The 21,562-nt window shown below is 64.3% G+C and overlaps 1 protein-coding gene across 1 annotated transcript; it reads right to left on the bottom strand.

Moving 5' to 3' along the window:
• Positions 1–538: 538 nt before the first annotated feature.
• ARHGAP23 (Rho GTPase activating protein 23) lies at positions 539–18,012 on the bottom strand. The gene is given in 25 exon segments (XM_030466055.1): positions 539–1,497; positions 1,500–1,952; positions 2,062–2,093; positions 3,516–3,609; positions 3,730–3,771; positions 3,906–4,031; positions 4,118–4,207; positions 4,321–4,394; positions 4,791–4,869; positions 5,315–5,470; positions 5,554–5,672; positions 5,831–5,961; positions 6,241–6,302; positions 7,867–8,163; positions 8,601–8,738; positions 8,868–8,925; positions 9,003–9,114; positions 9,242–9,397; positions 9,624–10,989; positions 11,253–11,307; positions 11,436–11,514; positions 11,919–12,011; positions 12,742–12,766; positions 15,592–15,772; positions 17,770–18,012. Coding segments are annotated over 25 exon segments (4,590 nt in total). The 5' UTR covers positions 17,802–18,012; the 3' UTR covers positions 539–957.
• Between the last annotated feature and the right edge of the window lie 3,550 nt (positions 18,013–21,562).

The raw sequence follows: 21,562 nt of genomic DNA, 5'->3' as shown, positions 1-21,562 counted from the left end.
CCATGTCCCCCCTCCCCAGCACCGCACCCCAGGCCTAAAGTGCTTCTGGCATTGGGGGTGGGAAGGGTGGGGGTCCTGGGAGCGTGGCTGTGGCTTGTTGGGGGGGCAGGGGACAGCAGTGTCCCCCCCATACACACACACACAAAGTTCCCTTGGGTGCCAGCCCCTTGTCACACCCCCTCCCCCCAAAAACACCCAGCCCGTGTGGACCCCCTGTCCCTCACCCCAGGAACACCCCAGCTCAGCCAGCACGGGGCACAGCGTGACAGCACTGAGGTCCCCAAGGTGCCCAAAGGTCCCCAAAGACCCCAAGGTCCCCAGGGTTCCCAAAGGTCCCCAAAGACCCCAAGGTCCCCAGGGTCCCCAAAGGCCCCGAAGGTCCCCAAAGACCCCAAGGTCCCCAGGGTTCCCAAAGGTCCCCAAAGACCCCAAGGTCCCCAGGGTCCCCAAAGGTCCCGAAGGTCCCCAAAGACCCCAAGGTCCCCAGGGTTCCCAAAGGTCCCCAAAGACCCCAAGGTCCCCAGGGTCCCCAAAGGTCCCGAAGGTCCCCAAAGACCCCAAAGGTCCCCAGGGTCCCCAAAGGTCCCGAAGGTCCCCAAAGACCCCAAAGGTCCCCAGGGTCCCCAAAGGTCCCCAAGGTCCCTGGTGTGGGGAAGTTCACAGGTTGAGGGCAACCGCAGCACCCAGGGAAGCGCCCGCACTTCGCACGGCCACGGCTGGGGACAGCAGGGCCACCACTGCCACCACTGCCTGCCATGGGACAGTCCCCACGAGCACCCCACAACTCTCCTGGCACTGCTCGGGGGGGCCCTGTGGTGCCCCAAAAGAAGTGGCTTTGTTCCACCCCCGGAGACTCGTTAAATAACAGCAGCTTGTCCAGAGCACAATTAAATAGAAGGGAAATGAGTCCTTAAATTAACCATGGGTTGGGGGGGGGGGGGTTGGAAGGAAGGGGGGTCAGAGACACTGAGGGAAGCGCAGGGGGGCCGGGGGGCTGCCGGGGGGGCTCTTGGTGGCTGTCCCCTCGCTGGCAGTGCCGGGCTGTGCCGCGGTGGGGGGTGAGGGTCGGGCTTTGGTTGACTCCAAGCTGCTGAGCCCCGAGTCCTTGTCCCGGCAGGGTCCCGGGGGCACCTCCAGCCCCCGCGGTTCCTTCCACTCGTTGAAGTTGAGGTCCTTGAGGCCACCCGGTACCACCACGGTGTGTCTCCTCCAGCTGCTTTTCTTCCGCCGGGTCTCGGGGGAGTGGGCTCGGCGCAGGCGGACGCCCAGGTCATCGGTGGAGGTTCGGAGGCGTTGCCGGAGCTGCTCCCGTAAGGAGGGGCGCCCGGGGGGGACCCAGCCCTGGGCATCCCCGGGGGTCTCGCTGCCCGGCCGGGGTCTCCCCAGCTTCCTTCGGGCCAACGTGTCGCACTGGATCAGGTGGTGGGAGTTGAAGGAAGGGCGACCGGGGGTCCCTTGTCCCCTGTCCCCCCGTCCGCCTGCCCCAGCCGGGTTCGGGTGCCCTCCCTGCTCTCGGTGTCGGTCTCCATGTGGCTGAGCTCACTGCGCTCGTCATCCGCCTCCTCCCCGCGGCTCCCGGCCACGGAGGGCACCTCGGAGCAGAGGCTGCGATCCATGGTGGACAAGGTGGAGTAACCCGAGACGATGGAGCGGGCGTCAGGCGCCGGATCGGACCCGGCACCTTTGGCCTCCGCGGAGCTCTCCCGCTCCATCCCGGCCGGGCTGGGGGCTGTGGTGCCTCCGGGGGCTTTGCCGGGTGCCGGCAGGGTGGTCGCGGTGCCCTCGTGCTCCTGCTCCTGGCCCGGGGTGTCCCTGCGCTCCGTGTCATCGTCGGTGCTGCTCCCGACGCCTTCGGCCTCTCTCTTCTTCTTCCTCTTGCGAGCGGCGGCCGAGACGAAGGGGATGGGGAGGAGCTCCCGGTGCGGGGGGGCCTTCCGCGACGGCCACGTGCCCTGGGAAAACGGGGACACCGGGGTGAGGGGTGGCCATGATGGGGTGAGGGCTCCGTGCCCCTGTCACCGTGTCCCCTCCCCGCCAGCCCCCAGCCCGGGACCCTCTTACCTTGGGTTTGGCGGAGCCGCTGCGGGTGGAGCCTGTAAAGCAGAGCAGAAAGGGGGGGGTCAGCCAGGGCCCCCGGGAGTGGGGGCACATCCCGGGGAGTGGGGTTGGTGGGTAGAGCTGGGAGATGCTGCTCCATCCCCCCCAAAGTGGGGTGGGGACGTGCCAGGGTCATCGGAGTGGCTGTCCCCTGGCAGGGACACCAGTGCTGGGGGGGGGAAGAGGGATGGAGGGTACAGGAGATGCTGGGAGGCTGGGGGGGGCTCTGAGGCTGCTCCCCAGCACCACTCACCCCAAGGTGAGGAGTAGGGACAAAGGGGGAGGACAGGCAGGCACACACATATCTGGGAAACACAGCCAGGACCCCAGCAGCAAGACCCCAACCCTCCCACGGCCACGGGGCACAGACAAGACAGGTGCTGGGCATGGCACTGCCACCACTGTGACCCCGAGAGGGGACATGGGGGGCTGGGTGGATGCCACATCCAACCTCGGAGCAGGGTCTGGGATGGGCTGTGTCAGAGGGGGCTGGAACAGGACATGGGGCTGCCCTGGCTCCCTGGGGTGTTAGGGGACAGATGGGGACAAGGAGGTGACAGGCAGTGCTGGCAGCACCACCATGGTGTGAAGGACAAGATGAGAGACACCCCCTCCCACCCCACAAACCCCGGGATGGGGTTAGCAGCTGCTGACAACGAGAGAGAGGGAAGCAGAAAGGGGGTGCTGACCCCTCCCCAGGACCCCCGTGTTTAGGTGTGCAGGACCCCCAGCACCCATCCTGCCAGGGGATCCATCCCAGGGGCTCTGGCCAGTGATGTGGGAGAACAAAAGGACTTGGGGCTCCCCGGGGGCTCAGCTGCTCATCATGACCTTGGGGACCCCAGGGACAGTGGCTTGGCAGGACAGGGTCCCCTCCCCTCCTATTAAGCCTCCCCCCCTCCCACTGCTCCCACTCTCTCGTGGTCACCCGGGGGTGTTAGTGTGTGAGCAATGCACCCAGGAGAACACTGTACCCGCTCTAGCTCTCGAGAAGGTCCGCTGGAGGAGGAAGAGGAGGAGGAGGAGGAGGAGGAAGAGGACAGCCCAGAGAAGTTCAAGGAAAGAAGGTAAGAAATCAGTCCAACACCCAAAGTCTCCCAGGTTGGCAGCAGGGGGGGGGGGGAATGGGCTGGGGTCCCACAGGCTGCCAGGGGGCCATTTGCAGAGGGACAAGAGCCACCAGAGAGAAGGGTGACAGGAGAAGTTGGGGAGGGGGCTCTGCCAGCACCCCCAGGGGGGATGTCCCCACTTTCTGGTGTGGAGGATGCCAGAACATCCCATTCTGGCACACCGGGGTTTGCTCCGGTGAGTGGGGCTGGAGGTGGGAGTGTGGGGGGATGGAGATGCTGGAGAGGTGCCCCCCACAGTCCCTGGGTGTCAGGTCTGGGGGGGTGGGTGCTGTGGGCACTGTCCCTCACCTGCAGCATCACTGGGTGCTGTGGTCCTGCCGATGTTGGGGAGCAGGTACTCGATGTTGGGCACAGCCTGAGCTTCCTTCTCATCCACAGGGGTCTGCCAGGGGAGGGGACACAGCAGTCAGGGGCCTGCTAAGGGCACCTCAGCCCCCAAGTGGGGCTCTACCCCCCACCCCCCCACACATTAAGACCCCCTTGGGCAGGGGACGGGCCTCACCTTCTCACCCTTGTCCTCCTTGTCACTGAAGAACCAGTCTGACTGCAGAGGGAGACGGGAGAGGGGTCAGGGACCAGCAGGGAATGGAGGTGGGGAACAGCATCCCCCAGGGGGGGCACAGCTCAGCCCCCTCCTCCAGCCACCTCGGTGCCCACCTGCCCCGGGATGTCACTTACGTGCTGGATGAGGGTCTCCACGATCTTGTAGCGGTCGGGCATGTGTGTCACCATGTCAGTCATGTTGTCCTCGGACGTGCGCACCAGCGTGGGGCCGAACACCAGCGCCAGGTTCCGGGGCTCCATCTGCAACCAGAGCTCCATCAGCCGCTGCCTCCCTTCTCCCCCGGCCCCTGTGGGGGTCTCCGGGTGGGCAGGGGTCTGGGGGGTACCTTGTTCTTCTCCGAGTGGTCAGCAATGGTCTTCAGGTGACCCACCAGGAACTTGAGAGTCTCGTAGTAGTGACCTGGCAGGTCCCGGATCTGCAGGGAGGGATGGGGTCACCTCTCTGCTCATCCCTCTTCTACCTTTCCCACCCATCCCAGGCCCTGAGGTGGGGGCTTCGGGTCTGTGTCCCCCTGCCCCATCTCCCTACCAGCTTCCGAAGTGTCCTCATCCTCTCGCTGGCATCCTCTATCCGGTTGGCCTCGATGAAGTCGTTGTACTTGTCTGGAAGTGGGACAGGGAGGGGGTGTCAGAGGGGGGCAGAGGGGAGGGGGTACCCCCTGGGGGACAGAGACCCCAACCTGTACCAGCCTGAGATGCTGGGGAGGGGACTGGGAGCTGCTGGGGTCCCACTGGGATCACAATAGGACACGGAGAGACCAAGGGCTGTCCCAGGGGACTCAGTGAGGAGGGGGTCTAAGGAGCCCCCCACCTCGGGTGAGTGCTGGCTCATTCTGTCACAGGACTTGGGGATTTGTCCCCAACACAAGGAGAGGTGGGATGGGCTCAGGGGCTGTCGGTCAGCCCAGTCTCAGCCATCAACACGTGGCCACCAGCACAGGGTCACCTGTGGCCATTTGGGGGACCCATCAAGCACATGGGTGGGGTGCAGGGACTCACCATCGGTGAAGAGGGGCTCGGGCAGCTTTCGGAAGAAGGATTTCAAGAGGCTGCTAATGACATTCAGGTCCTGCCACCGCTGTGGGGAGAGGAGGAGCTGCTCAGAAGGACCACCCCAGGCAAACCCAGGCACCCGTGGGAGAAAGTCCCTAAGCCAGGCCACCAAAACTGAGGGAGACATCAGGTCTCGCAGTGAGGATGGCACAGGGGCTGTCTCCACCTGGCATCTGGCAAGGAACGCCCTGTGCCACTGCAGGGGACAAAGGAGTCCCCAAGATGCCACCTACACTGCAGCCACTAGGCGGCCCTGACACCCCAGGGAAGGTGGCAGTGATGGGGATGATGATGATGATGATGATGATGGGGATGATAATGATGATGGAGATGATAATGATGATGATGAATATAGAGACAGTGACAGAGCCGTGGACCAGGACAAGAGCCCCAAGCGCATCCCAAGGGCACGGGGACAAGGATGGGGAAAAGGAAGGGGGACAGGGACATGTAGCCCACCCCGTCCTCACCTCATCCTGCAGGTTGATCTCAGTGGCTCCCTTGTTGAGCTGCTCCTGCAGGCTGGACACCACGGCGTTGTTCCCAGGCACCCGGTAGATGCCCATGTACTCCAACCCCCGGTCCTCCACCACCCTGCAGCAAGCTTCGACGATCAGGGGGACATTCTGTGGGGACAGGAGGGGGTGATGGAGGTGCCAAGGGCTCTGCAGGGTCCCCCCGAGGGCTGGCATCACCAGCAGGGCCGTACCTTGTTGTCTGGGGCAGGCTGGCAGTCCTCCAGCCTCACACCGAAGGCCCTCGGGACAGATTTCTTGTTCTTCTTCATGATGTTGATGCCCCAGGGGGCTTTTTGGGAGCTGCTCTCATCTGGGGAGAAAAACTCCTCAGGATCATTTGCTAACGAGGCAGGACAGATGGGAAGAGCACCCCAGCTGCCTTATGGGGATGAGCACGATGGCAACCTCGGGGTGAGCCCCCTCCTCATTGCCAAGCCCCCCCCAGAGAGCCAGAGAGAGGGGACCCACCTTTGGTGACAGCTGCGTCCTGCCTGGGGGACCGGGGCGCGCTGGTTCCCGTCTGCTTCAGGAACTCGGCTCGGATCCCCAGCCCACGAGAGCCCTTGGGTGATGAGGAGTCGGGTTTGGCACCCACGGGGCTGTGGGGAGAGCGGGGGGCTCAGGGGGGGCAGTGCCGGGGGGCACCAGCCCGGCGCAAAACCTCCCGGCAAACACCGGATCCTCCCCCTGCCCACGGGGCCGCACCCCACGCCGGGTCACGGGGACCCCGGTGCTGCTCGGACCCTTTGCTGGGTGATTGTTTGGCTGAACCAGAGCCCCCCCGGGCCCCCCCAGCACTGCCTTTGCTCTGTGACTTTAAACTCGAGGTGCATAAAGCACCGGGGGGGGCTCGGCGCCCACCGCCCCCAGGTCCGTACCTCACTTTCCTGTAGTCATTTAACTTCTTGTTGATAAGTGCTTGGCTGGCAAAACCGGGGTCCTGGGGGGCAGAGAGAAGAGGGGAAGGGAGAGCTTGAGCAGGGCACCCAGGGCAAGGCCACGTTCTGCCGGGCACCAGGCAAGGGCAGGACTTGGATCCCCTCTGCCCCAAACCCATCACTGCCACCTCCTCCGGGGCTCCCTGCCACGGTGCAGGGTGGCACCTGGTGTCCTGGGTGACACAGCGGGTCCCATCCGGTCACTGAGGACGAGCACGTCCCTCAGCACCACACACACCTCCATCTGCCAGCACCATCTGCACCCGCTGCACCACGCAGCACCCACGGACACACACCCAGCCCTGCCCGGCAGCCCCATGGCACCGCTGGGCACCCAGACTGCTCCATGCACCCCAGCCTGGTGCTGCTGGACCCACCAGGGCCCCTGCACCCTCTGGAGCAGGGCTGGGCCACACAGAACCAGAGACCACTCCATGCTCAATGCACCCTGCAGGGGCAGAGCCTGCCGTGCCCCGGCACCACCTCTGAGACCGACCAAGGCCACCCCAGCACCATGGGGATGCCAGCCCAGAGCCTCCACATCCCCTCCACTGGAGCCCACAGCCCCAGGGAGCTGCTCTCCTTAGCTCAGACCTGAGCAACTCATCACACACCCCACAGCGAGGGTTCAGCTGGCACCAACACCGAGCCCAACGTGGGCAGGGACCTCCTGGCCAAACCTCTCACCACCAACAGCTCCACGGCAGAGCCACGTGTGCTCCTATCCCACCACACGACCCAAAATCACCAGTGGAGCCAACACCAGCCCTGCCTGAAGCACGGCCCTGGCACCCACAGAGCCACAGCACCTCCAAGAGCATCCTCCTGCACCCTGCCCGGCCAAAACCAGTGGAGCCACCTCTCCTTGGACACCCCTGGGAGCACAGCATGGGACTGCCCAGCCCCAAACACATCACAGAACACAGCGTGGGACCAGTGAGCCCCAAAGTGACCACAGAACACAGCACAGGACCAGTGAGCACCAAAACAACCAGCCACGGAGCATGGCATGGGACCAGTGAGCCCCAAACTGGCCACGAAGCCCATCATGGGACCAGTGGCACCAAACTGTCCAGGAAACATGGCATGGGACCAGTGAACACCAAAACAACCAGCCATAGAGCATGGCATGGGACCAGTGAGCCCCACACTGCCACGGAGCCCTTCATGGGACCAGTGAGCTCCAAACTGGCCACGGAGCCTATCATGGAACCAGTGAGCACCAAACTGTCCAGGGAACACACCGTGGGACCAGTGAGCCCCAAACTGGCCACAGATTGTGGCACAGGAACAGTGAGCACCAAAACAACCAGCCACGGAGCATGGCACGGGACCAGCGAGCCCCACGCTGGCCACGGAGCCCTTCATGGGACCAGTGAGCACCAAACTCGCCACGGAACATGGCATGGGACCAGTGAACACCAAACTGGCCACGGAGCCCTTCATGGGCCCAGTGAGCCCCAAACTGGCCTGGGGAAGCAGCACAAGGCAAAGAGCCGGAGAGAGCCGAGGCGGTTTTAGTGCCGGGAGAGCCAGAGGCAGCCGGGAGCCCCGTGTGGCTCTCACCTCGCCCTCGGCCTTGCTGTTCTCCCTGATGACTTTGATCCAGGCCAGCATGTCTTCCCGATCCTCTGCCTGAAAGAGATATTCACAGAAGTCAGCGGTCGTCAGGCGGAAGACGTGCTTCCTCTTGGTGTCGCTGTAGGAGATGTCCACCAGGCACGCTCGGATGCTGATCGGCTCCTCCTCACCTGGGGCCGGCGCGCAGGTCACCGCCTCCCGCCGGTCCTTGCCCAGGTAGAGCGAGTGGGTGCGCAGCACGGCGAAGATGCGCTTCCACTGCCGGATGCCTCCACCGACCTTCTGCGGGGAGAAGGGCTGGCTCAGCAGGCAATCCCGGGACAGCTGGGCTTGGAAACGGACCTTAAAGATCACCTCCTGCCACCCCTGACATGGGCAGGGATGAATCCCACCAAACCGGGTTGTTCCAAGCCCCCATCCAACCCATCCAAGCAGCCAAAGCTTCTCTGGGCAACCTGGGCCAGGGGCTCATCACCTTCAGACTAAAGTTTCTGCCTAAAATCTAACCTAAATCTCCTCTCTTCCAACTTAAACCCATTCTGCCTTTTCCCAGCACCCCAGGAACTGTCAAAAGTCCCTCCTCAGCTTTCCTGGAAGCCCTTCAGGGACTGGAAGGTGCTCTAAGGTCTCCTCAGAACCTTCTGCTCACAGTGGGAAGCGTTCCCCAGCTCTCAGCATTGCTGGCCATGCCCGGTGTGGTGGTGGTGGCACCCACCTACCTTCCCCTTTTTGGTGAGGATCTGCTTGCAGTGGAGCCAGCCCTCCTTCCTCACGGCGCTGAACGGGACGTCCGAGAGGTCGGAGGTTGAGTGTCTTTTGGAGCGGGCATCTTCCGACGTGCCAAGACTGTCCAGGGACTGGGGGGGGGACCAGAGGGCACCATTGGGACAACCTCATCAGTGCCTCAGCCAAGCAGAGCAACCCCAGGCTTCTATCCCACAGAGGAACCCAGACAGGGGGCACCTCCAGTGTCACCCAACACTCACCCCATCGGTGAAGAAGCTCCTCAGCATGCGGAGGCTGGGGACCCGGCTGGGCATCCTCCTGGGGGGGAGAGCAGCCCCCGTGAGCGGGGTGGCAGGGAGGGGACGGGAGCCATGCAGTGCTGGGATCTTCCTTACCTTAGGATCTTCCCCTCGTCCCGAAACGCGTTCAAACCATCGTCACAGGACTTGGAGCGCTCGGTGGTGATGGCCAGGAGGTAGGAGGAGCGGCGGCCGGCCTTGATGCTGCCTGCCAGGGGGAGAAGGGCAAAGCAGGTGAAGTTCAGCCCAGCAGACACGGGGAAAGTGTTCCAGAGGCTGGGAATGCCCCCTGACTCCACCTCAGGCCCCACTTCGAGCCCCCCAGCAGCACTTACTGCAGTCTTGGGAGTAGTGTCGGCTCAGGGCAAAGGCGAAGGTGGGCGAGGAGGGGCTGGTGGCCACGGCGGGTGCTGAATTCATGGCACTGGAGACCACCGAGGAGGCAGGGACGTGCTTGGCCTTCAGGTCAATGCTGGGGCTGGTGGGTTCGTCTGGGAGAGGGGTGGGCAGAGTTGCAGGAGGGGTCAGGCAGGACAAGGGGGGTGGGAAGTCCATGCTGGGACCCCCCAGAGCTTTTGGGTTTGCAGGTGCCCGAGAGCCCCTTCCCATCTCAGCCACGGATGGATGCTCTGAACCCCCCCATGTTCCCCAGCCCCCCAAAATATGTCCTCGCCAGCACGGGACCTGCTAGCCCCCCTCCCACTCACCCCAACTCACCGATGAAGGGGATGGAGGCCAGAGAGTCCTCAGGGGCTGCCAAGGGGGCCACGTGCCGGCCCTGCCGCTCGCCCACCGGCCTCTCCCCTTTGCCAGCGGCCATCGGGGGGTCACAAATGTCCCTCTCCTTCACCCCCTCGGGGAAGACAAAGTTCATCTGCCTCAGGGGGACGGGCACCTTGCGGCCCGTGGGCGGTTTCTGCCTCAGCACCACCTCTTCCCTCCGCTCCTCCGCCTGCTCTGGCACCCGGCTGCTCTCTGGACGCTGTTCCTTAGGGACTGGGGGGGGTCCGGTGGGTGGCAGGACGGTGGGGACCACCCTGTCCACCCGCTGCGGGATGGTGAAGGTGGGCAGGCCCCCGAAAGCCGGGTCACGGAAGGAGAGGGCGTGTAGCAGCCCGGTGCGGCGCTGGAAGGAGGGGCTGTAGCTCCGGTACCCGATGTAACCCGAATCGTCCACGCTCTGCAGGTTGGGCTGCGACGGGTGCTTCTGCACCGGCTCCCGCGATGAGGAGGAGGAGGAGGAAGCCGTGAAGGATCCCTGGGGGACGGGCTGGGGGACAGTGGTGGCCCGGCAGAACCTCTCGGGTGGCCACGGAGAGCCTTCGAGGCGAGGGCCGAGAAGGGCTTCGGGTTCCAGCGCCTCCATGGAGCGGCCGTACCGGCCCAGGAAGTGATCGGAGCGGGCGCGGGGGGCCCAGCCCTCCCGTGGGGTTTGCAGTAAAGTGTCATGCGAGACGCTGTGGGGCCAACCCCGCTGAGCCGCCGCCACGTTCGAGCCGCCGAGCCGGTCCTGGGAGACGCTGCGGTAGCGGGGGGGCATGGCGTGCCGGCGCTCCTCCGAAACGCTGCGCCGAGGCTCCTGGCTCCGGAACCAGCGGGTCAGGGCCCGTTGACACTCCTGGCGGCTCGGGACCCGGGGGCTGCCCGCTGCTTCCCGGGGGGGCCGGCCCGACAGACCTCCGCCCCCCTCCTTAAAGCCGCAGTGAGTCCGATGCTCCGGGAAGTGCTTGGGGTAGGAGGAGGGGGCGGCGGGTGGGACCCCGTAACGGTCCGAGGAGACGGTGCCGGGGCGGGAGAAGGTGCTGGGGGTCCCGTGGGGCACAGAGGGGCGCGGGGAGGGACCCCCGGGCTGTGGCTCGTCGGGGCGGTGCGCGGGGCTGCCCCCCATCTCGCTCCGGGGGGTGAGGGGGGACGAGGGGCGGTGGGTGCGGGGGTCTGGAGGTTGTCCCGGGAGGGGCTCAGCACCCCGTGCCTGGAAGGGGTACGTCTTCCGTGGGTAGCAGAGGGGAGGGGGCTCAGGGATGCTCTGTGCCCCCCCGGAGTACGGCTCGTTGCCCTTCAGGTAGGCATCCTGGGAATAGGCCTGTGGGAGGATGAGGGGAGTCAGGGATGCCACCGGATAGCCCAGTGGGAGCTAGGGTGGGAGGTGGCATCAGGGACTGGGGGAGCACCAGGCAAAGCCCCCTGCACACCCCTTGGCTTGGGCCACCCTTGCCAGGGCCACCATTGTCACCAGCTCACCCCTAGAAGAGCTGCTTGGGGTGTTCCAAAGACAACCCAGACCCCCAGAACCAGAGGAACTCGCCCTCCAGCTCTTCCTGAAGATGTCACCCCAAAAAAACTCACCAGCTGGAGGATGTCTTCGTCCTTGGGCATGATGGAGAGCTCCAGCACATCGTCACTGCAGGGAGAGGGGACAGAGGGGTCAGGGGGAACTGGGGGGCCCAGGGAGGTCAATCTCATGCTGTCCCCACATAAGGACTGATGTCCCTGTCCCCACAGGGTGGTCACAGCACACCAGGGACTCACCTGTTCTGGATCAGTGCAATGACCTGTGAGTAGGTTTTCCCGATGATGCTCTCCCCGTTCACCTTGACCAGACGGTCCCCTGCAGAGCCAGGGAGGGGGAAAGATGGTGTCACCCCAAGTCAGCCAAGATTTGGGGGCCCTTGGTGGTGGCACTGGCAACCTACAGCCACTCACAGTAGGGTTTGAACAGAGCCAGGGCTTCTGGCAGGGGCAGAGCTGAGGCAACCCCAGAGACAGCCATGGGGACCCCAGTGCTGCTCCAAGAACCCCCCTGGCACCAGAGAGTAGAGGAAAGGGGGGAGAAGAGCAAGAAAAAGAAGAAAAGAAGCAAGAAAAAGAAGAAAAGAAGAAAGAGAGTCCCCAGCAGAGGAGGGAGAGCATTGCACAGATCCCACAAGCAGCCTGGAGCCATCTCTAGCGCTGGGACCCGACCACCCCCCATGTCCCCAGTGTCCCCTGCCACCCCGTGTGTCCCCCACTCACCAGTTCTCAGCCCAGCCTGGTGTGCTGGCCCATCCTCCCTCACGTTCTTCACAAAGATGGTGTCCATGGGCTCCAGGCGGTTCCGGGGGGGACCTGCACCCAGGGGACAGAGTGTCAGAGACCCAGTGGCATGGCAGCAGCACGCTTGGCCCCTGGCAGTGCCCTCTTCATCACCCCAAGCCCACCCAGCACCCAGGGGGCACAGGTAAAGTCCCCCAGCACCCATCTCCTCCCAGTGGGGCTTTGAAAGAGCAAAAGGCAAGAAATCAGTGGTGTGGGGGGCTGTGGGAGGATGGCAGAGGGATGGGGATGCTCAACCCCCCCCCCTGGGACCACCTGGCATGAGGCTGGTGTCCCCCCAGCCCTGGTGGCACTGGGTGCCAGCTCTGGGCAGCTCTGCCTACCCCAGCTCCTCGTCACCCCGCCAGCACGCCGATCCCTTCCGACACCTTCGCATTCGTTCATGTCACCCTCAGCCTGAGGCAGAGCAGGGCCCTGTCCCTGTCCCCAAACACCCCCATGCTCAGCCCAGCCCCCTGCCATGGGGACTGGTGACAGCCACACACCCCTTGGGTGCCAGGTCCAACCCCCCTGCCAAGGGCTTTGGGGACGCCCAGCCCTCCTGACACACCAAGTGCCACCAAACTGCCACCCAAGCACTGCCACGCTTCACTGCCACCCAGTGCTAAGCCAGAGACTGGGGACAAGGGACACCACTGGACATGGGACAGCCACACACCCCTGGACCCCTGTGACCCCCCAATCCGGGTGGTGATGTCCCCCTCCACAGGGTGGGGACAGTCCCCACAGCCCTGGTGCTCACCTGCTCGGTTCCCATTCTCCTCCTCCTGCCAAGAGAAGAGAAAAACATTCATTTGGTGGCCAGGGCTGGCAGTGGGGACTTTGGGGGGTGGGGGACATAGGACCAGAGGGCTGTCAGTCCCACAGAGCCCCTTGCAGGACCAGCATGTCCCTCTGCCCTCAGCCATCCCCAGCTCAAGTTACCTCCTGACACCGGATCCATCTGAACCTCCCATCCAGCCCTGCCCCCGGGAGGCAGCCAGACCCCCCCACAGCCTCCCCCAGACCCACTGCCAGGGAAGACCCCGGTTTGGGGGAAGGGGAGTGGGAAGGACACCTCCCCACACCCCCCCCCGGTGCTGGTGGTGGCACCTCACCCTTTTCCTGGGCCACCAAGCCTGGCTGAGGAGATCCTGAGCACCCCCAGAGGGGTCCTGGGGAGGGGTGGACGTGCCTGCTGGCACCCATGGCCACCACAGCAGCCAGGCAGCGGGTCCTGGTGACAGGGACCCCCGAGAAGGGGACAGCTTTGTGCCAGTGTCCTCGGAGGGGGCTCAGCCATCAGCAGGGCTATATTTAGCCCTAAAATTATTCCGGATGGGGGGAGCACACACACGTCTGCAGCTTCGTGGGAGAGGCTGCAGTGGGTGCTGCAGGGAGGTGGCAGAGGGGACCTGATGCCCCCCCTCCCTCCATGGGCAGGGGACAGCCCTGGATGCCACACTGGCTTGGGTGGGGTTCCTTGGGTGGGGACTGTGTCCGTGGGCTCCTGCCCTTGTCCCTCACATCATCCTGGGGGGGACTCCCTTGGCCGGAGGGTGCTCAAGCTGGGGGAGAGCTCGGGGTGCTGACACCCATGCCACCAAGCCCCCTGCACCCTGGAGGGACCCCTGGCAGCAGGGAGGGGATTTCTCCCCCTGTCCTCACGGCCTCAGCACACACCTGGCACCATTACCTGCATGGCTCCCGTGGTGACACAGCAAAAGCTGAGACACGAGGCCACCAAGGTCCCCTGGGGGCACGGACTCACCCCTCTCCTGCCTCTCCTCTCCCCGCAGCACCCTGAGCCCTTCCCAGCCCCCGGGGCACCCCCGGGGCAGCCCCGCTCCAGGCTTTGGGGCAGGGTCTGGGTGCGGCAGTGCCCAGCACGGGGTGGTGAAGGGAGTTCTGCCCGCACCCTCCCTGCTGACTCAACCCCACCGAAACTCAGCCCCCGGACCTGGCTGCCCGCCGGCACCCGCGGGTGCAGAGCCAGCTCAGCCCCACCCTGCCCCGGTACCCATGGGTGCCGGGAGCTATTCCCAGCCCCTTCCCAAGAGCATCCCCACCCGCCAGCGCTCAGCCTCTTCCTTCCCACGCGGCTCTGGTGGGGCTCAGCCCCAGTGCCCAGCAGGGCAGGATCAGTCCCTCACTCTTACAGCCTCAGAGAAGAGTTGGGAGTGGGAAGGGAACTTAAAGCTCATGCAGGGACCCCTCCCACCAGCCCAGGGTGCTCCAAGCCCCATCCAACCTTGGACACTGCCAGGGATGGGGCAGCCACAGCTTCTGGGGGCACCCAGGGGCTCAGCACCCTCACCCCAAAGAATTTCTTCCTCCTATCCAAACTAAATCTCCTTTCTTTCAATTTAAAGCCATCACCCCTCATCCCATCTCTCCAGGCCCTTATCCCAAGTCCCTCCCCAGCTTTCCTGGAGCCCCTTCAGGCACTGGAAGGTGCTCCAAGGTCTCTCCAGAACCACCTTCTTCTCTTCTCCAGCCTGAACACCCCCAACTCTCTCCCCCTGGCTCCAGAGCTGCTCCAGCCCTCCCAGTATCTCCAGAGCCTCCTCTGGATTTGCTCCAACACGCCCCTGTCCTTCTGCTGTTGGGGACCCCAGAACTGGACCCAGCTTTACCCCAGAGGGGTAGAAACCCCCCCCTCACGCAGGGGGTGACCCAGCCCATCGTGGAAGATGCTTTGGATGCTTCAGGGAACAGAGCAGAGGTGGAAGGGAGTGGTTGGGGGGGGTTTGGAGCAGCTCGGGGCCATCCCCATGAGGAAAGCTCCTTTGCATAGGCACTGTCTGTGTGCCCGGGGGAGGCAGGAAAGCAGAGGCAGGAAGGATTTGGGAAAGCAGGATCAGGAGCCTGGGAAAAGCTCTGTGACGGAGGACGTTGAGCGGGGACTCCAGCGAGTGAGTCCTCCCCACCCTCTGACTCACTTCCCACCCTGGTTCCAAAGCTCCAAAGTGCTGGGAACATCCACACTGCCCACTCCAGAGCTCCCTGACCCAGCTCCCTGCACCCCCATGAAGCCACCGTGGCCTCAAACAGGGAGAGAGGGGGGGGGATCCAAACCCCAGGGGTTGGCAGTGGCATGGCATGAGTGATGGCTTTGTCCCTTGTCACCTTTGGGTGCAGAGGGCACAGCTGGAAGCTGCTGGGTTGTTCTGCAAGGTCAGAGGGTAAAAGATGCCACCTGGGCTGGGGCTTCTCAGCAGCTCAGGGGGTGCAATGGGCAGGCTGGAGGTTGGGTGCCCTCAAAAGGCAGCACAGGGGAGGGGCTGCAGCTGAGCCAAGAAATTATGGTGGCTGCCAGGTCCTGGGGCAGAAAATCCCAACCTGAACCTTCCCACTGCCCACCAGGACCCTGGGAGCCAAAACCCCACGGGGCTAGAGAGCAGGGAGCAGAGGTGGGGCTGGGGATGTGCCCCTCACCGGGCCAGGACCTTCTCCCAGGGCCACCCATGGGTGGGGGCAGCCCCAAACACAAGGCAGGTGACAGATGTCCCACCCCCAGCCCAGACAGGAGCATCCTGCACCCAACCACAGCACCCCAGAGCCCTGAGGATCCCCACATCCCCCCCCTTTCCCCCCCAGGTCCCAGCCCCACCTTGGCAGGGGAGTGCACGGCCGACTCGGGGGGGTAAACGATGAAGTGGCGGAGGGTGAAGCCAAAGCCCCCCTGGGAGCTCTTCTGCAGCAGAACTGTCTTTGGACCCACCCAGGGGAAGGACCCCCCCCGGGGGTGCGTTGGCGTTGGGGGATGCTTCATCTCTCCGGCCTGGTGCTGGCTGTAGGGGACAAGGAGAAAGGTGTCACCTCTGAGGGGTGTAGGCAGTCAGCCCTCAAAGCCCCCCTACCCCCCTGTGCCCAAAAAGCTGCTCCACACCTCACAACCCCCTCCCTACTCCTGGCAGAAATTCCATATACACCCCCCCCCCGCAAAGCCCCACCCCACCAGCACCCCCAAAGAGTGCTCACAAGGGGCTTTTTGGGGTCAGATGAATGGAAAGGAAATTAAAGAAAGAAAAGAAAGAAGAAAAAAAAAAAGGTGGAAATGAGCTGTGCCTGGGGGTCTGGATGGGAAACAGGAGCCAGTGAGACAGGAGGAGGAGAGATGGGGGACTTGGGGACAAAAGGTCCCTTTTGGATGACGCCACGGTAATAACCTTGGGCAAGCTGGAAAGAGCCACCCGGGAGGTGGCTGGATGAGTGATGCTTCCCGAGATGGGACAGGGACCTGGCACCGTGTCCAGCTCTGGCAGGGGACACCGCCTGGAGCAGCAGATGGGGCCAAGAGGGACACGGCTCCATCCCGATGCCAAGAGGGGGAACAACAGAGCTGAAGCAGCCGTGGGCATCTCACTGAGCAACCCCAGAGAGGGGCTTTGGAGAGGCAGTGGGAGCCCTGACACCTTGCTGGGCTTTGGGAGGGTCCAGCATAGATGTGGTGGTGGCAGAAAGCCCAGCTTGGCCCCGGGAGGTCACTGCTCCCCATCACTGCACATCTGGCTGCACATCTGGCTGTGCAGGAGCCATCCCTGCCGAGGTGGGAGCTGGAGGAAGCCCCAAACTCCGCTAAAACCGGAGAAATGGGTACCCTGGGAAGAGGTAGGGACAGGCAGGGTGGGATGGGGGGTGGATCTGCCGGGGTCCCGCCCCAGTGCCGGCTCCGGCTGCTGCAGTCGGAGTTGTCCCATCCCGGGGCGAGGGTGTTAAAATTCAGGCGCCGTCTGGGTTGAAAGCGGTGGCTGGGGAGCGGGGCAGGGAGGGAGAGGGAGGCACAAAGGGACGAGGCACAAAAAGCCTTTGTCTGCGCCTGTGCTGAGTGGGCCCTTTTCGCTGCCGGTGGGGACAATCTGACTGCGGCTCAAGTGGGGGTCGGGGCTGCACCCCCCGTCCCAGCACGTCCCACATAGGGGTCCTATCCCCTCAGCAACAGGATGCCCGTGGGGAGGGTCCCCTCACATGACCCCCTCCATCCCAAACTGGGGGGTGGACAAGCTCTTGGGGTGCTCCCAGACCCCCCAAACCATTCCGAGAGCCACGATGCCCACAGCACCAGCAGAGAAGAGCCAGAAAACCCCATTATTAACCCCAAATGGGTGGCGGGGCAAAACTTACCATGTGAGCCCCCAAACCAGATGGCTCCACACTCTCATGGGGGCAACCCCACACCCCACCCCGCCCAAATCCTTTCACCCTCGGGGCCACGAGCATCCCGGCACGGTGCCTGTCCCCATCTGTGCCCTCCATTGTGTCGGCTGCCGGCTCGCTGGATTATTTTTAAGCTGACAGCTGAATGTGTCCTGCTGATTTTAACCAGCACAGACAAGCCTCCGAGAAGGGTAGGATCGGTGGAGACACTGACCCGCAGGGACAGGGACGTGTCCCCTGTGTCACGGGCACGCCGGAGCCGTGGCCACGGCTCCGGCGTGCCCGTGACACAGGGGACACGTCCTCAGTGGTCTTGTACCCACTGCATCAGTGAGCAACCCCCTGTGCCTCAGTTTCCCCCTTCACACACCCCCTGGCATGAAGTTTTTCTGGTAAAGCTGTGGGTTTGGGCATCCCCCACCCACCCCATCCCCCTCCCATCCCAACGCCCCATTTGTCACCTCAGCCATTTGTCCCCCACAAAACGATCCCAACACAAAGGGGGACACAACGGTGCCCCAGAGCTGCCACAACCCCCAGACCATCCCTGCAAAACACCCCCCATCCCCCGCAAACACCTCCACCCCCAAACGAAACGTGACACCCGAGCTCTCCCGCACGCTGTTCTCACCCGGTGACATTTATCGGTGCGGGGGGCTGCATGGCCGGGCCGGGGGGGACCCGGGGGCCAGAGGAGGTCCGGGCAGTACAAGCTGCTCAGCCAGATGCAGCGAGGTTCGGGCAAGCTGCAATCCACCCCGACGGCTCTCTCCAAGCGCCAGCCCTTGCCGGCTCGTTCCACGCTCCACAGCCCCTTGCTCACCACTGCCACAGGCGAGGGGGCTGCCGAGGGTCGAGGGGGACCCTGCAGCACCCTCCGGGACCCCCGCTCCCCTCTCTCCACACTCTCCTCCACCATAAGGCCGTGGTCCGGGTCCGGTGAGCAGTGTGATGAGGGGGGGGGTCTCAGCCGGTGACCAGCAGAGCCATGGGCTCCTTCACCCGAGGTGGGCAGCGGGGGGTCGGGGGGAGGCTGTGGGGGGCTGCAGGGGGGGGGCTGAGCTGTCTGGCATGGCTGAGTGAGATGCAGGGCTCCCAACCCACTGATGCTGCCTCGCTCGGTTTGCTCACACCCCCACGAATAACGCAGCCCCCACCCAGCACCCACCCGGCACCCGCGCTGTGTGGGGAGGGACGGGGGTGGGATGGATGGACAGAGAGTGGGATGGAGGGAGGGAGGGAGGGATGGGAGGGATGGGATGGGTGGGATGGATGGATGGATGGATGGATGGATGGATGGATGGATGGCGGGTGGGAATAACGGCGGGTGGGACGGACATAGGGACAGAGGGATGGACGGCGGGTGGGACAGACAGACAGACAGAGGGATGGACGGCGGGTGGGCAGCTGCTGGCAGGGATCAGCCTGCCCAGCCCCCACCTGTGGTCTCACTTTGTCCGGACTTTCCCTTTTTTCTTTCTTTTTTTCTTTCTCCTAATCCGTCCCCTTCTTCCTCCACTCCCCCCACCCCACCCGGGAGCATCTCCCCCTCCTCGCTTCCTCCTCTCCCTCCTCCCGGCCCCTTCCTTCCTTCCTTCCTTCCTCAGCAGGGCACTGAGCGATCCCGGTGACAGGGAGGGGGACAGCCCTGGGGGTGCCACAAGTGTCACCCCTGCTCGGTCAGGAGATGAGACACCGAGGGACTCTGCAAGGGGGGAGCCAGAGGGGGCTCTGAGAACCCCCTGCTCCATCTCCCACTTCAGGGGACACAGAGGGTCCTTGTCCCCTCGGCACAAAGCCACAACTCCCCACGGCTCATTCCTGGCTCCCTGGCAGAAACAGAAACCACTCACTGATGCCTGGGGGGGTCCCACTGCTCTCGGGGGACAAATCACACTTCCCCAGCCCCACCCCACGCCCCTTTGTGCCCCCCGAGCTGCTTCCCACCCGTGACAGCCAAAACACGAGAGAAATAAGGAAACCAGCAGCACCTCGGGGAGCCCACGGGCACCCGAGTGGGCAGGCGCTGTGGGTGGGCAGTGTCCCCCTGCCCTGCCCCTCCTTGTCCCCACACAAGGGGGTCCCACGCTGCATTCCAACCGTGCTGGAGGCCGAGGAGAGGCACTTGTGGCCACGCCGGGGAAATGCCGGGGAAATGCCAGGGAAATGCCGGGGAAATGCCAGGAATTGCTGGGATTGCAGCTCGCAGCCTGGGGGCCCCCCTGCCACCCCACCAGAGTGGAATCAGCCCCCCCCATGCCAGGCACCCCCTTCCCACACCCACCAACCGGGCTGGCACTGTGTGACACTGAGGGGACAGCCCCCTGGGGGTGATGCCACACAGCCCCCCGGCTTCAGCGTGTCCCCAGAGTCCCCACAGCCACAGCTCTGTCCTCAGCCCTGCCAGGGGGTGGCTCGAGTGGGTCAGTGGCAGCCGTGTCCCCAGGGACCTGGCTGCACACCCCATGACACCGTCCCAGGGCCTCCACACAGGGAAAATTGGGAAGGGGAACCCATGGGACCCCAATCCCTGTCACTGCCTTCCTCTCTGGGCCACCCCGATGTCACCTGGTGCATGTACCCCACCCCGAGGTCTGCTGCAGCTGTGGGTGTGAGCAGCACCCAGAGGGGGCTTCACTTTCCAGCTAAAAGGGGGGAGAGAGCAGCTTGGTGGGGCTGGGGGCTCCATCAGGGGGTCCTGGGGAAGCTGGAAGAGTCCCCCAGGGACAAAGGGTGGCAGGATTGGACCCCCAGGTCCAATCCTGTCACTGGGTCCAATCCTGCCACCTCTACTCCCACCCCTGCAGGCAGGCAGGGGGCTGAGGGTGCAGGGACTGCCTGGAGAAAGGGTCCCCAAGCCCCCCGGGAATGGGGGTGGGTGGGGGGTGTCAAAGGGAGGATGGGCCCCCCAGGATTGTTCCCGCAGCCCAAAGTGGGAAAGGTCAAGCGGCGCTGGCGGGGGCAGATTCCACCCCGAGGAATGTGAGCACGCCTGGACGCCTTCCAAAATCCTGGTGTTTTGCACAGGAGTGTCCTAAATCCGCGGCCAAACAGGAGCAAGGGGGACGGCGGGGCGGGCCCCGCATGCACCGCCCCCACTGCCGGCACAGGGCGCAGGCGTGGGGCAGCATCGCCCCCCAGCACCCCCCCTGCCCGCATCCCCACCCAAACCTGCGGGGAAACTGAGGCACAGGCGGCGCCGAACCAACCCCGCTGCGTTTCGCAGGGGTTAATGGAGGAGGCTGTGGGGTTTGCAGCCATGTCACACACACACACACACACACACCCCCGCCCCACAGCTGCTGCTCTGACACCCCGGTGACATCGCCGGGAGGGACCCAACGGTCCTGGGTGGGGGTTGACATCCTTGTCGTGTCCCGTCCCTGCCAGCTGTGGCCGTGGGTCCCTGCCAGCTGTGTCCGTGGGTCCCCGCCAGCGCCGCCATCACCACCCGTGGCAGGCGGCAGGGATAACGTCACACTGCAGGCAGGGACAGGGGACAGGGGACAGGGGGACAGGGGGACAGGCAGCTGCCGTCCTGCCACCACCACCACCGTGTGCTGGGGTTTGGCCCCAAACTCCTTCCTTCCACGCGAGGTTTCTCCAGCAGCTCGCAGGGCCGGGGGGGGGTGGCAACCACTAATCCCTCCTGAACGGCAAACTGAGATTAGGGTCAGAAAAATGAGGTTTTAATAGGATTTTCAGGGAGGAGAAAGCCAGGTTGAGACAATAACCGATTTCCAGCCCTTACATGGCAAAGCTGCTGCCTGACCCCACCTGCAGGGATGGGGGGCACGGGGGTGCCACACACACCCCTGGGTCCCAGCCAGCTCTAACAGCATTTGGGGAGGCAGCACCCCCCAAAAGGAGCTGAGAAGGATGCTCCCTGTGGGCAGGGGCTGCCTGCACCCACCCTGACACCCCAGGGATGCTCTGGCAGCAGGAGCTGGACCAGGGGGCAGCACCCAGGTGACAGCGCTGGGCTCAGCCCCTCCTGGCAGTGTCCCAGCCCCCGGGATTATGGCAGGAGAAAGCATTTTAATTCTCTTTAACCCAAACCAGGGCTGAGGAGCTTTGCAGCTCAGGGGGGGATTTGAGGATGTGCTGGTTTGCTCCCTGGCACGCAGCCAGCGGGTGCCCCCAGGATGGGTGCCCCCCAGGATGCCCTGGGCACAATCCAGCTGCATCCCAACCCCTCTGCCAGCAGCACCCAAGCACCCTGCACCCAGGCAAACCCCACAAAGGAACCAGATATAAACACCAGGACCCATAGCTTGAGTGTGGGGCACTCTGTCCCCACAGCCAGGCCTGGGGAGGGCGCAGGTCCTGTGGGAGATGCTGGGCTGGCACCCATGGGTGCTGCTAAGGACACAGCTTGAGCCACCGCCAAATCCCAACCCACGCTGCAGCACCCCACGCACTGG

This window comes from Calypte anna, chromosome 27 (genome assembly GCF_003957555.1).
Source record: "Calypte anna isolate BGI_N300 chromosome 27, bCalAnn1_v1.p, whole genome shotgun sequence".
Taxonomy (NCBI): domain Eukaryota; kingdom Metazoa; phylum Chordata; class Aves; order Apodiformes; family Trochilidae; genus Calypte; species Calypte anna.
The sequence above is the reverse complement of the archived record's forward strand: the minus strand, read 5'-3'. Positions and strand labels throughout refer to the sequence as shown.